General features: G+C 44.9%; 1 protein-coding gene across 1 annotated transcript in view; it reads right to left on the bottom strand.

Moving 5' to 3' along the window:
- DNAH10 (dynein axonemal heavy chain 10) overlaps nt 1–15,912 on the bottom strand; it is a 2,725,177-nt gene that overhangs the window by 360,889 nt on the left and 2,348,376 nt on the right. The window contains exon 62 of the mRNA XM_069619694.1: nt 11,272–11,419. Coding sequence (XP_069475795.1) covers nt 11,272–11,419 — 148 coding nt within the window. The remainder of the gene's footprint in view (nt 1–11,271; nt 11,420–15,912) is intronic.

Genomic DNA, 15,912 nt, shown 5'->3' with positions numbered 1-15,912 from the left:
TGGAGCTGAGCATATGGAGGGTCTTCCGCATATTATCGGAGCCCTGTCTGTTTAGGATGAAACCTGCCTGGTCACGGTGTATTAGGCGGGGGAGGCATCCTTCTAGTCTGGATACAATGATTCTGGCAAAGATTTTGGCGTCCAGGTTCAGAAGCGAGATAGGTCTATATGACCTGCATTCTGCCTGATCCTTGCCGGGCTTGGGTATAATGGTGATTAGGGCCTCTAGGAACGTCGGTGGGATCGAGTCCCGATTTTCTGATTTGATTAAACAATTTGGCCAGCGGCTTCACCAAGATAGATTGGGATTGTTTGTAGAAGTCTGCCGTGTAACCATCTCCCCCTTGGGCCTTCCCAGCCTTTAGCCTCTTGATGGTGCCCTCCACTTCCTCCTCTGATATTTCCCCCTTCAAGCCCTCCCGCTCCGAGTCACTCAGCCGGGGTAGGGGATATTCTGCCAGGTAGGACCGAATATCGTATAATAACTCGCCTTCCTGTCTCGAGTAGAGTTTGCTGTAAAAATCGGCAAAGCCCTCTGCTATTTCCTCCCGACTCTTACGGACCCTACCCTCTTTGTCCCTAAGGTGGCCCACCCCCCTGTCCACCCTGCATCCTCAAGCCCATTGCGCCAAGAGGGTCCCCACCCTATCCCCCCGTTCGGAGTACCTTTGTTTGTTGTATCTAACTTTCTTGATGACTTCCCCTATGAGGACCCTATGTAGCTCCTGTCTTTTACCCTGCATCTCCACTAGGAGAGCCTCGCGATCCTCTCCGGGCACTCCCAACCTAGCTCGCAGGACGGCCAGCTCTGTTCGGACCTTGTTTTCAATTAGCCCCCTTTCGCGCTTACAGGCCCCTGAAGGTGGCCTTCGCGGCCTCCCAGACCACAGACATATCGGTCTCCCTATTATCATTTGTCTTGAAGTAGGCTATCATTTCTTTCTGCATAAATTCCCGAAATATTGGGTCCCTAATGAGTGTATCGTTGCACTGCCATCGGGATGACCTCGGGGAGATGGGCAGTGACCAGTTGGCTATAAGTAATTTGTGATCTGACCACGTTATTGCCTCTACCCCTGGTTGTTCAACCTCCCCTCTCCCTTCCTCAGAGATTAGCAGGAGATCAATTCTTGTGTAGGTACAATGTGGGGCAAAAAAAGGTATATCAACCCTGGGACGGATATGTTCTGCGCCATATGTCAACCCAGTAGTGGTCCTTAAGAAGGGACTGCATGGCTAAATTGTCCTTGGAGATTCCCTTAGGTGTCCCCCCCCCCCTTGCCGACCACTAATCCAGGTGGGGGTCCAATATGAGGTTGAAGTCCCCCCACTCCCCAAGTATCGTGGCCCCCTCCGCCCATTCATCCATTACCCTGAAAATTTGAGTAAGGAATCGTACCTGGCCCGATTTGGGTGCATATAGGGTGGCCAAGGTGATAAGTTCCCCATCGCAGGTACCCTTCACGCCCAGGAACAGTCCCCCAAAACCCCTTTTGGTTTCTATATCTGTAAGGCGGAACGCCTTGCCCAGGAGGATGCCCACCCCCTCCTCTTTGGTGCTTCTGTGGGAGGCCCAATAATTACTACCAATTTCCTTCCCCCTTATCATAGATTCCTTCCCCTGTTTGTAATGTGTTTCCTGTAAGAATAGAACCATTAGTCGTTGTTTGCGAAACATGTTACTTGTGAGAGATCTCTTATCCTGGGAGTTAAGGCCCTTAACATTCAGCGTGCCTATTCTCCCCTCAATCATTATCATTTTTCATGTTGTGCTCTTGAAACACCTTAGTGCATTTCCTGGGTAGAACCCATTGTGAAACAAAAAACCGTGGCTCGAACTGGCTTTCCCCTTTCCCATCAACCCAATCAAAAATTCTACCCCCCCACCCTCCTCTGTTCCCTTTACCCATTTTTTAAGGCGTTCGTCACCGTCACCCCGAGTGGGGTTAGAACGAGCAACGAACCGTCAGGGTTGCTACTCTGGCCCTGGGAAAAACTTTAGTGTATAACATTTCTTTGCGCCCCTCGCTAAGGAGTGTCAGCCCCAACTGGAACGGGGCACCAGCGAGGGCCCGCCCTCTCCATGACCCTCACACTGGCCATGGTGTATGATCCACTCCACTTGACCCACATCGAGTTCCTCTCGGCGTGGGTCTACAGGCCCTCGCCTCTCCCTGAGTGCAAGTCACCAAGTAACACTCACCTCAGAACTAAAAACAACCTCACGCCAGGCAACATTGGAACTTCAATTTATGTCATTTGAACAGAGGCCTGCCAGCCACGGAAAAAACATAAGGTAACAAACGCTGTGCCCTGGTCGTCAAGTTCACTTAAAGGCCGTAAGATAAACCTCAACCTGGTGGTTAAGCCTTTAGCGTTGCTCAGGTGTTCATGTGAGGTCCCCACGGTCCGCTGGGGGGTGTCTGGTTTTCTGGAATTTCCGGGACCCCTTGACTTTAAGCTTCCCTTGAGTGAGATCCGGGCCCCGAGGGGCACGATCGTGTTCCCTGTCGCCCTCGCTCTGGTCTCTTGATGTTCCCGCAAGGTCTCCTCTCAGGTTGTCCGGGGCTCTCTGAATGTCATCCTCCGTGACTAGCTGGTATCTCTGCCCCTGCCATTCGAAAGCCAGCTGGAATGGATGCCCCCAGCGATAGCGGACCCCTTTCTCCTGTAACCATCTGGTGATGGATCCACATTTCTTCCTCATCTGGAGCGTGAGAGCCGAGAGGTCTTGATAGATTGTCACCCTGGAGTTACCATATTGAATGTCCCTCAGGTTCCTCGCCCTCTCCAGAAGCCTGGCTTTGTCTCTGTAGTAATGGAATCTTGCCAGCATTGAGCGCGGGCCCCTCCTGCCCCCGCCCGCCCGATGGACCCTGTTGAGCAGGAGCGTCTCTCCAGAGTCCGATCCCAGAACAATCCTGATAATGTCCTGGATCTTGCCCTCCAAGCCTGTTTGGGTCTCCCCCTCTGTCTCCGCCAAGCCGAAAATCCTCAGGTTATTTCTCCTTTCTGCAGTGGGTGTGGCTTCTTAAGGGGTTTGAAGGTTCTGACTTGAGGGAGTCTGCCCAAGATTGTAAAGTGCTACCGCCTGAAACCCAATAAAAGTATGCATACTAAGGGGGGGTTTTACCATTAACCATTATGGGACATTTAAGATGTGGAGCGGAGAGGGAGGTGACCTTAGAGAGAGGTAAAGCAAAATAAATGGACTCTGCTGCTGTGGAGAGAAGAGGTTTTTTCTTTTCCCTGATGTTTGGAAAGCAACTAATCACGGCAGGGGGGAATTTGAACCAGTTTGAAAGGCCATTGTGAACCAAGGGCTAAAAGTAACAGTACTCTTAGACTGTGAAGGGGACCAAAGGAGGCTCGGGCAACCCCTGAGAAACAGGCAGAGAAACAGGCAGAGTCTGTTGACTGATGGGATAGGTTGTCTGACAGCTTGGAGGGTTGTTGTTGGTGAAGTGGGGATATCTAGACAGAGACTGTCCGTCCCAAAATTTGGGGAGGGTTTAAATGTTTGCAGTTTTGTGTTACGCTCACCTGGCTCCCACAGGGGCGTTGGTCGGACCCGGACAGCTGCGGTCTCCACCCACATGATGCGTAGTGCAGCGATGACTGACTGGATCTGCCCTCCTAATCTTGTCTGCTTAACCCGTAGAAATATTCTCCTTATATTCTTGAAAGATGAGCTCTCCATCCTGCGTGGATTTGCAGGGGTGCATCGATTCCAGTTACTTCACTCGTTTGAAGGCTCGAGAGAGTTCCGGAGAGTATTGACTCTGAGGTTCCTGGTGAGAACCAGTAAGTATTAAGTTCATAGAGTTCAATATGTCCGATGTTCACTCTTGTTCCCCCCTTCCTTTCTTGTCTTGCAGCTGGCTCGTGAAAAGATGCTCTTGTGGCAGCTCGTGGCGCTCAGGTAAGAGTCTGTATTACCCGGCGCTGTCTGGTAAATGTTGCACGTGGAAAACGTGTTGTTTTGTCTCTCTTTACAGATGCGGCACGTGAAAATATGGAGAGTCACAAAAGGATGCCTCCGGTGGTAAATCAGGTAAGTCTATGGTGGTAAGAATTATATTTGTTGGTTCCCTCGGCTCACCTTGTGGTTTTCTTTTGTCTCCTAGGTGCCGAAGTTCGGCGAAGAAATGATGGAGGCAGCGCCGACCCGAAGGATGCTGTGAAAGAAATGCGGCGCATGCAGAAAAGATGTTCTTTACAGGTCCGGAGACGAGATGGATCCAGAATCAGGTGTGGAATAGAAATAAGTTTGTTTTCTAACCTTGTCCCTTTCTTTCCTCTTTGTTTTAGGAGCTCCGGATTCGAGGCGGGCATGGCAGAAGACTGGATGCAGGCTGCAGGCACGGTGAGCGTTACGCTGCTGGATGCAGAATAACGCGAAGCGTGTGTTGCTGGTCGGGCATGGTTTAAATAGCCTCAAAAGTAGTCCCAGGTAAGAAGTCCCTAGAACCACACCCGAGTAAAGAATAGTCCCGGTAGAAAAATAGTCCCTTGCAGGCTTCATGTTGGATTGGAGTCATTTGCAGCATGGTCTGCCTGAGGCAAGTAATGACTATGAGCCTGGCACCTAAGGCGCCAGGACTGAACCCAGATAGCCCCTAGCCGGGGCTGCTGAGGTTTTACTAAATGTCTAGATGCCTGCTCCCGGGGCTGATGGGCTTGGTCCGGATGCCTGGGGGTAGGCATCATGACAGCACTCCCCCCCAAGGCCCCTCCTAAAGTTGTTCTTCCCCTGGGCCCTGGTTTGTCTGGGAAGTTCCGATGGAATCTTTTCACCAACCGAGGTGCATGGACGTGGTCACTAGGTTCCCATGACCTTTCTTGTGGTCTGTAGCCCTTCCAATTGATTAAATTAAAAAGTTTTGATTTAACCATCTTGGGAGTCCAGGATATTTTTTACCTCGAATTCAGGTTCTCCATCTATCAAGATGGGGTCGGGTGCTTTGGTTAATCTTGTTCCTGGTTGAACTGGTTTTAAAAGTGAAACATGAAAGACAGGATGAATGCACATATTAGAGGGTAATTCCAATTTGACGGCTACCGGGTTGGTAATGGCCTTAATAGTGTAAGGTCCCAAATATCTAGGGTTAAAAGTCTGAGTTCCCTTTAGAGGTATGTGTTTTGTAGCCAGCCAAACTTGATCCCCAATCTGGTATTGTGGAGTTTCACTTCTATGTTGATCAGTATTTTTCTTATATTTCTCTTTTGCTTGTTTCAAATGTTCTGTTGCCTCTTTAAAGGCTTGTGTAATAGTAGAATGCAAATGACTAACTGCAGGCATTTGTAAATGCTGAGGCAAATCTAGTTCTGAGGTTCGAGGGTGATGTCCATATATGGTATAAAAGGTGCTTTGTCAAGTTCCTGAATGGACAGAGTTATTGTATGCATAATCGGAAATCCATAAAATATACTTTCGGTCTGGTGTAGCATGCAACGTAGGTACTGTTCAAGGGTCTGGTTGGTCCTCTCCGTCTGACCATCGGTCTGGGGATGGTGACTGGTTGACAACCTCACGTCGATTTGCGCCAGTTGACAACATTTCTTCCACAAATGTGAAATGAATTGACTACCTCGATCAGAGACCAATACGGAAGGAAATCCGTGTATTCTAACAATGTTTTCGAGGAACTCCTTGGCCAGAATTGAAGCAGAAGGTAATCCCTTTAGAGGAATAAAGTGGGCCATCTTGGAAAAAAGATCCACAATAACTAGAATGGTGTTAAATCCATTACATTGAGGTAGATCTGTAATAAAGTCTAACGATAAGGTGTGCCATGGTGTAGGTGGAATATCCAAAGGTTGTAAGAGGCCAGCTGCTTTTTTTCTGACTTTTGTTTTGGGCGCAAATGCCACAAGACATTTCAAATGACTTTACATCTTTTCGCCAGGTGGGCCACCACAATTGTCTCTTAATTTTAGCTTCAGTTTTTGGGATACCTGGGTGTCCTTCCATCAGGGTGTCATGATAATTGTAGATGACTAGTTCTTGTAGTTCCTTGTGTGGTAGAAATAGTCACCCTTGATAATAAGGTAGGTCATTGATGACTGAGTAGTCCGAGCCTTTCTTCACCCAGTCCTGCAGGGCTGTTGGATTGAAGAGTTGTTGGATCTTTACTTGAATATCCTCTAGTGTCTGTAGAGTGGTTATGCCAAGAATTCTTTGTTCTGAAATTATAGGCACCGGTTCCGGGTTCGCATATGCTTCTCCCATCCCCATTCGGGATAAGGCATCTGCCTTGCCATTTTTACAACCTGGTTGATAAGTGATCACGAAATCGAACTCGGCAAAGAACAATGCCCATCGAAGTTGACGCAACGATTGGGCCTTGGCTGTTTTTAAATACTGCAAGTTCCGGTGATCAGTGATTACCGTAATGGTATGCCTGGCACCGAGAAGATAATGCTGCCAAGCCTTGAAGGCCGATTTGATGGCTAATAATTCTTTATCAGTAACTGCATAGTTTAACTCGGGTGCCGAGAACTTTCTGGACCAAAATGCTACTGGGTGAAGTTGACCGGTTTCAGGATCCTTCTGGGACAGGACAGCTCCCATGGCTAAACTGGATGCATCAGTTTCAACTATCTATGGAAGTTCGGGGCGTGGATGCTTTAAGACAGGCGCAGACGTGAATTTCGCTTTCAGCTCTTGGAAGGCCTTTTCAGCTTCTTCGGTCCACAAGAAGCGTTTGTTTTCTCGCAAAAGTGCTGTGATAGGGTGTACAACATGTGAGAAATCCGGAATGAATCTGCGGTAGAAATGAGCAAATCCGAGCATGCTTTGTACCCCTTTAACTGAACTGGGTAATGGCCACTTGAGGATTGCATCCACCTTTCGAGAGTCCATTCAGACTCCTTTTGGAGTCAGGATAAATCCAAGGAATTCAACTTCCGTAGCATGAAAAACGCATTTTTCCAATTTTGCATATAACTTGTGCTGGCGTAGTTTCTCAAGGTCTGCACGAACGTGCTTCACATGGTCTGATTCTGAAGAGGAGTACACTAGAATATCGTCTATGTATACAACAACACAGATGTCAATGAGTTCACGAAGGACATCGTTCATAAAATACTGGAAGGCTGCTGATGCATTGCACAACCCGAAGGGCATCAGCTGGTATTCGAATAACCCATACTTAGTGCGAAAAGCAGTCTTCCATTCATCACCTTTCTTTACACGTACCAGATGATATGCCCCTCGGAGATCTAATTTAGTGTAGATGCAAGCGTCCTTTACTTGGTCTAGTAATTCGGGGATCAGAGGCAATGGGTATCGGTTCTTAACCGTGATCTGATTTAATGCGCGGTAGTCTATGCACGTTCTGAGGTCACCTTCCTTTTTAGGCACGAACAACAAAGCTGAAGATGCAGGGGACTTGGATGGACGAATGAAGCCATTAGCAAGGTATTGGTCCAAGTATTGTTGTAGGTGAAGGTTTTCGGGTTCCGTAAGGGCGTAGATCCTACTACATGGAGGTTGTGCACCGGGTATGAGATCGATTTGACAATCGTATGATCTGTGACGTGGGACGGTGTTTGCCTGTTCCTTTTGGAAAACATCCTGGAATTCTTGATTATCCTGAGGTAACTGCACGACTGGAGTAGCGACTGTGGCCAGGCCTTGGATCAAGGGTTTTTTCGGGTAACAAGTATGTGCACAATACGGGAAGGTTATTCTCTTCTCTCGCCAATCAATACAAGGATTATGTGTTTCAAACCAAGGTATCCCCAGTATTATTTGGAACTGCGGGGCTTTGATTAAATCAAACACAATAGTTTCTCGATGCCCATCCTGACCCAATAGTGTCATCTCTGCGGTGGAATGAGTTACAGGCCCAGAGGCAATTTCAGTTCCATCGACTGTGGTGATGACATCCGAAGTGGTATTTTTGCAGAGAGATAGATTCATCCTAGAAGCCAACTCGTGGTCCACATAGTTTCCTATGGCCCCGCTATCAATGTATGCCCTCACTGCGTGCATACGTGATGGCTGCCTTGGATCTATAAAGACCATTGGTATGGTGAAGTGCGAGGTCTGAGTATCCTTCTTCAAGCTTGGCAAGCGGACCTCTACGCTTGTCGGGCGTGGTCGTTTCCCGAATCAGGCTCTGTTTGATTTTTATCAGCAACTCTGACTACTCTTTTAGATGTTTTTATCCCGTAGAAAATGTCCTGAGGCCCCACAGTACAGACACAATTGCATCTGCCGTCTTCTTTCTCTTTCCTTTTGAGTTCAGGGTCCCTTGACCCGCCCGATCTGCATCGGTTCTGATACATCTGTTCCTTTGAGGGTAACATTGGGTTTAACCAATACCCGATTCTCGAACTTAGCTCGATCAGCCTTTCTATTCTGAAGTCGGTGGTCTAACTGGACCACTAAGTCTATATATTCTGCACAATCCTGAGGTGGGTTCACAACTTGGCCCAAAACATCTTTGAGTTCACCCCGAAGTCCACGATGAAATAATGTAATTCGTTTTACCTCTGGCCATCCGGTTTCCACCACTAACCTATTGAAAGTGGCGATATAGGTTAGTAGATCCTGGTTACCTTGTCGTAATGATAACAGTTCGTTATTCAGGGCCTAGCCCTGTGAATGTCTGGCAAACAGTCTTTTCATGCTCAATTGAAAACCTTGAAAATCCCAAAGAAAAGGGTCTTCATGGTTAACTAATGGAATTGACCAATCTGCTGCGCTGCCACTAAGATATGATAGTACAAAGGCTACTTTTGTTTGGTCGTTCGGAAAAAGCTCCAGGTCTGCATAAAAAGTGCAAGCGGCATTGGTGCATTGGTTCACAAACACGGCAAACTTTTTTGGCTCCCCGGCAAAACGTTCGGGTGGAGCTAAAGGAATGCTCCCTGGTAGAACCACTTGCACAGGATTGCTCGATGAAACAGGAGTTGGATTCCCCCCGAATCCAGGTAATGGTGTTTGCCCAGCTTGGTTTTGCAGTAATTGTCTAGCAAGATCATCAGTGCGCTCCTTTGACACAATCAGTTCTCTCCTGAGGGCATTAGTCTCTTGGCGCGCGGAGTGCACTTCTGCCCTAAGTTCCCCTAACAATAGGGCTAGTTGGTCGCTTACTGAGGTTTCCATTACGCCCGGGTAGGGATTTGTAGATAATCTTTGTGTTCTGTTACGCTCACCTGGCTCCCACAGGGGCGTCGGTTGGACCCGGACAGCTGCGGTCTCCACCCACGTGATCCGTAGTGCAGCGATGACTGACTGGATCTGCCCTCCTAATCTTGTCTGCTTAACCCGTAGAAATATTCTCCTTATATTCTTGAAAGATGAGCTCTCCATCCTGCGTGGATTTGCAGGGGCACGTCGATTCCAGTTACTTCACTGGTTTGAAGGCTCGGGAGAGTTCCGGAGAGTATTGTTCCTGGTGAGAACCAGTAAGTATTAAGTTCATAGAGTTCCATATGTCCGATGTTCACTCTTGTTCCCCCTTCCTTTCTTGTCTTGCAGCTGGCTCATGAAAAGATGCTCTTGTGGCAGCTCGTGGCGCTCAGGTAAGAGTCTGTATTACCCGGCGCTGTCTGGTAAATGTTGCACGTGGAAAACGTGTTGTTTTGTCTCTCTTTACAGATGCGGCACGTGAAAATATGGAGAGTCACAAAAGGATGCCTCCGGTGGTAAATCAGGTAAGTCTATGGTGGTAAGAATTATATTTGTTGGTTCCCTCGGCTCACCTTGTGGTTTTCTTTTGTCTGCTAGGTGCCGAAGTTCGGCGAAGAAATGATGGAGGCAGCGCTGACCCGAAGGATGCTGTGAAAGAAATGCGGCGCATGCAGAAATTATGTTGTTTAAAGGGCCGGAGACGAGATGGATACAGAATCAGGTGTGGAATAGAAATAAGTTTGTTTTCTAACCTTGTCCCTTTCTTTCCTCTTTGTTTTAGGAGCTCCGGATTCGAGGCGGGCGTGGCAGAAGACTGGATGCAGGCTGCAGGCACGGTGAGCGTTACGCTGCTGGATGCAGAATAACGCGAAGCGTGTGTTGCTGGTCGGGCGTGGTTTAAATAGCCTCAAAAGTAGTCCCTGTTAAGAAGTCCCTAGAACCACACCCGAGTAAAAAATAGTCCCTGTAGAAAAATAGTCCCTTTCAGGCTTCATGTTGGATTGGAGTCATTTGCAGCATGGTCTGCCTGAGGTAAGTAATGACTATGAGCCTGGCGCCTTAGGCTCCAGGACTGATTTCTACTATGAGCCTGGCGCCTAAGGCGCCAGGACTGAACCCAGATAGCCCTTAGCCGGGGCTGCTGAGGTTTTACTAAATGTCTAGATGCCTGCTCCCGGGGCTGATGGGCTTGGTCCAGATGCCTGGGGGTAGGCATCATGACATTTTGTCACTTAAGGGGAGTTTCTTTTTCAAGGTAATGTTTACACAGGCCCACAGGGGAACATGTTTCCCAATGAAATATGACACTCTTGTGGCCCTCGTGAACAGGGCCATCAGCTCCACATTTTTTGAGATTACAGGTTTAATTTGAGTAGATCTCTACCTTCACATTGTTCATCAGTTTATAGTGTTTAGGATTTATCCACTGTTGGTAGGCATAATGCCTTCTAAAGCCTACAGTTTGTGTTATATGAGGACAGTAGATATCCCTATTGGGGTGTGTTTTATTTTGAAAATGCTAATGAAGATCTATTCTTAAAAAAACAAAAGAAAGATCCTTCCTCCTACCGGCATCAGAGAAAGCGGGTATTGTTTTATTTAGGGGTTTGAGCCTTCTGGTGAGGGCCTTGATTATAAGAAAGCCTGTTCACCTTGCTCTGGATTACTGTAGACTGGCTAGTCTTGCCTGCCCTCCACTCTGGTCTCTCCTTTCTGATCAAGCTTCATGAATAACCCAAACTGTTCAAGGGACATTGCTTTTCAGTTTTCTTTCAGCCCCACACCTCATCCGCGGCTGGAGTTAAACAAGAAAGGTTAACTCATAGTGGAACAGTGGAGGTAGACAAAAACATCTGGGGATTTCCTTCTTGCTAGACTTCATTGGATCACCCCAGGAAAAGGAATTGGGCCACACCACTTCCAGCAAATGCCAGAAACCTCTTTGGGCTCCCTCTCACAATTTAAAGTGCTTTTACATGCAGCAGGGGTGAAAAATGAACATCATCTGGTAAGGACATGAACGTAGGTGTTGTCGGTCCGAAGAAAAATGTCTGGCATTTGCCTTTAGGTAATAACTATTTTACAGGAGAGTCATATGAAAGCAAAGCAATTCTTTTTAAAAATACCTTTAGATTGCTTCTTTCTTCCTTTCTCTTGACCCAGTTTAATGCCTGCTGCTGAGGGTCGATACACAAAGGGAAGCGGCTGGCACGAGTGGTTAGAATTCCATTCTGGATGGATAACTCATCTGGAGGCAGACCTTCTGAACCCCACCTAGGAATCAAAAGCAATGCAAAGCAAGTTAATGTGATTACATTAAGCAAACACCCTTCAGTGGTAGGGTAGTAACATTTCAATAATCTCTTAGCCACAACAATATCCATCACACCATACCACACGCACATTGACACTTTCACTAATCATTATTTCCTGATGCATAAACAAGACTATCATTTGTACATGTAAAACTGACATTTTGGAAACCTTTTCAAGAAATGAAAATGCCTTAAAGTAAGATTAATAGTTTAAATAGAAAAAGATCATCAACCCCAATATTGATAAAAATGTGTAAATTAATATTCCCTATCTTATTTAGAAGATTATGGAGCAAAACAGGAAAATGATCATGCTGGTATTCTGGTGCTCTTAGTCCTTGCTCTTCCTTCTTCACAAATGGCTTAGAGGAAGTGAAGGACAAGTGAAACTGACAGTTGGGCAGTGGACTCTGTCATTTGCCAAGTGAGTGGCTTGTATTTTCTCCACTCTACTACACCAGCCTGGGAGCTATACGCTCAGCTTGGGTAGTCTGCAACCTGTTACTGCTTTCCCATAAAACCCTTGAAACAGTACAAAAGCGTGTGCAAAGGGGTAGTGAAGGACAAGTGAAACTAACAGTTTGGCATTTCAGAATTCGAGGTGTCGGTGAGTCCCCTATATGGTTTAACACCCAATTTGACCGTGTGCTCGTCGGTGAAGATATATTGGACTTGAGTATTGAGTTCCTAAGTTCATAGTTCGTAGTATCAATATTTCTTTGGGGGTATATGGACTATTATTTTTATTAAATAACTATGCCTGTAAAACTACGTTCGCATAACCTTCGACGTAAGAAGCGAAAACAAAGTTTGGATTCCGCAAACTCTTATTGTTCCCCCATATGTGTGCAAAGGAAGAAAAAAGATAAAGGTCTTTGTTCATCTAAACCTGTGTCAGCGCGAAAGGAAGCAAAAGAGAAACAGGAAAAAGAGCAACCTAAAATCACAGGGTTTTCAGTTGCTAAACATCAGGTACACAGCGAAGTGGCAGCTTATGTTCTCGATGATGGAGGGGTTACAACGTTACATAATATTGAAGCAAACTCAATGGTGGATAACAACTCACTACTTAATCTGTGCTATGAATTTAGGCTGCAATCCTTAAGTGTTTTGCCACCAATTGAGTCAGTACCGATAAATGGAAGCACTTCGGGTTTTGACAGTATTATTAGAACCAATATATCGGTTACTACTGATCTGGCACGAATTGCAGCAGATTCCATCCCTTCGAATGATGATTGCTCTCATTGGAAAGCTCTTTTTCAGCACAGGAGGAGATGATAAATTCAGCGTATAAATTGGATGCTATTGCTGTTACCTTGGATGTGGTATTTGGGCTCTGATCCTATATTATGAAGGAACAAAGAGTGCTTAATACAGTGGTGGCAACAATAATAGATATTACAATACATAACAGTTTGATTTGGATAGTTATAATCCTGCAAATAGTAAAAGTGAATGTCAATATGACGCAACTTTGAGTGATTTATGCACAGTTATTGCAGAGGATGAATTTGATGAATTGCATGTAAATACATTGGTTTTTGATTATGATATTGGCAATAAGCCAGAAAAACCCAACACTAATTCTAATACTAATTCAGTAGTAGAGGAGGTTATTTCGTATGGGAAAAAAAGCGTACCTGAAGGAAACAAAATAAAAAGAAATGGGATAAGAAGAAGAGGAGCAAAAATGGCACTGTTAGTAATTTAAAATCTCATAAAAAGAATAGTGGGTCACTGGCAGAGTTGCAATTGAAGGGTGCCATGTGTGTTAATAAAAGGTCACAGGTTCGAATTGGCAGCTGTACCTAAACAAAATATTGATAAAAACCCATTTGTAGAAAAGAGTTGTGGCCTTTTGGATATGTGGCTAAAAGGTACACTAATTAAAACTAATGATATTATACCTATGCCTGAGAATAATTCAGGAGATGACCCTTTTGGTGATGTGGATGCTTGCAGACAAGTTAGCTATGTAAATATTGTGACAAATAAAGCGATTAAATCCCTACCTTCAAAGGCAAATGAAGCTTATCATAGCGAAATGGAGAGGCTAACATGTGTAACATTAATAAATTATGCTACAAATCATCTTGGTATAAAACGAGGGAAAATTATCGCAACAAGCCCATGCTTTTAAAAAAAATCGGAAGCGGATTCTTGAATTGTTACTTGTAGTCCCACAACTTTGTGGAAAATCATCTGCAAATATTGAGACGGTAGTATTACCAGATTTGTTTTGCCAAGAAAATTGGGTAATCATTCAGTTTGTGTCACCTATTATAGTTGAATTGGTCAGAATACATTCAGAACCTCTTATGAGGATTGGGTTTAAAAGTGTTATTTGCGAAAAATGCAAGAGTGCAAAAGCCCTACACCATTTGCCATGTCAGACAAATACATCTGAGGTTCCAAATTGCAACTACACAGAGAGATCCAGTTTGTTGAAAAATAGAATCTATACCTTGGCTCAAGGGGGGAAACGGATAGGGTAATTATGGGTTTCTGAAAGCTTACATTTCAATACTCAATAAGATCTGGTTGTGGAGCACGTTCCTGTCATCATCTCTTGGAATACCAGGGGGTTTCATTCCTCTTGAGCCCTGTAGGTAATAATTGTGTAGCTGACTGCGATATTTTCGCATTCCAAGAGAACTGGCTAAGTGGAAATATCCTGGTTGATGGATTTAACATACTAGTATGACTCACAGTGTGTACTGGGGCAGGATGACCTTCTGGAGGGCTCTGTATTGGAGCTAAGAGCTCTTTGATGATTAGAGAGTATGACAAATTTGGCAGATCGCCTTTTGTTTTAAGTGCTATTGTAAAAGGACTGGATAATGTGGAGGAGTTTCTGATTATTAATGTATACTCTCATCCTGGGGGGACCCATATGGAGTTAGTAGTTACATTGGTTACAGACTCTATTGAAGGATGCTTGGAGGAGTTTCCTAGCTCCGAGCTTATGGTTAATTTGAATTCTTACTGCGATCTTGCCTCTAATATTGTGGATGATTGGAATGAAATGTGTGGAAAATGTGCGGTAACCCTCCCTCTAGAACTGGTAAAAATTGGGAAATCCAGCTCACCACCATTCAACTAAGCAATGGTTTAGGATGGTTCAGATTGCTTCAAAGTTTTGGGTTGGAATTGAATAATCCTATCCCCGCAGATACTCAGCAACAATGCAATACCTGGACAAATGGGGCCGTGGCATCCCAGGTGGACTAAGTATTTGCTAGCCAGGGCATCCGTAAGAATATGAAACAGATTGAACATGTATATACTTCTCTTAGTGACCATACAGTATTATAATGCACTTTACAGGAAGTGCATAAACATCACAGCCAAATTGAGTTGAAGGATTTCCATGTCAACGCTGTATGTAATAGGATATTTTGGACTGATAGCTGTCTTGTGAAATTTGATGACATGTTTACATCTTTACCCTTGGAACCACAGAATCTGGGATGTATGAGTGCATTGGATAATGCTGATATGCTCATTACTGCTTTGATGACTTTGAATAAGTGTTGTATTATACAACATATGGGAAAAACACATGAAATCGCTTATGATAGAGAAGTACATAATAGGAAAAAATGTTGGGTAAATAAATTAGGAGAATACAACTGTGTTGGGCTGAGAGAGCTAAAATAATTGCTACTCTACGTATGAAGTTTAAGAATTGGTCTCATGCCCATAGATGTGATATTAACAATGCTAATCGGAGAAAGATTTTCAAACTGTGTAGGACCAATAAGTCTAAGAGATTGTTGTACCTGTACAGACAGTATTTAGTTGATGATGATCATAAAGATGCTAATGTTATATCTGCTGAAGAATGTACTAAATGGGCTTGTCAATTGTATTTTGTAGAATGTAATAACTATTTGCTGCTCAAAACCCCGGAAAGGGGGGGATGAGTTAAGTGAATTCCCATTTGATCATGAGGATATTTTGAGAATCATCACCAGCTTGTAAGTCTCAAGAGCACCGGGACCTGACGGGCTCTCAAATGCAGTTATTTAATATCTGATACCCTCTAATGTAAGGCACGTAGTTTGTATTTGTTATACATTGATTACTCTGGAGCCTTTCACTGTGTTAACAGGGATAGGATCTGGGGTAAAATTCAGGGTTGGGATATTTTTCCCAAAGTGTTGCACATTATAAGAACAATGTACACAAATTCATCAGTGACTATCCTTTTGGATAGGGGTGGAACTATTACATCCCTGGTTATTACTAATAAAGGATTAAAACAGGGATGTGTAATCTTCCCGGTACTGTATAACCTTTATGTAGCCAATATGAATGCCTTTCTAAGTAATGTGCACTGTTTTCCACCTAAGATTGGAGATACAGGGATTAGATGAATGACATATGCAGATGATACTATCATAATAGATAAGACTCCTATTGGTCTGTGGAGGTTGTTAAATGCCC

This window comes from Ambystoma mexicanum, chromosome 10, assembly GCF_040938575.1.
Source record: "Ambystoma mexicanum isolate Mex_15411 chromosome 10, UKY_AmexF1_1, whole genome shotgun sequence".
Lineage (NCBI taxonomy): Eukaryota > Metazoa > Chordata > Amphibia > Caudata > Ambystomatidae > Ambystoma > Ambystoma mexicanum.
Note: the sequence above shows the minus strand (reverse complement) of the source record. Positions and strands in the feature narration are given on the sequence as shown.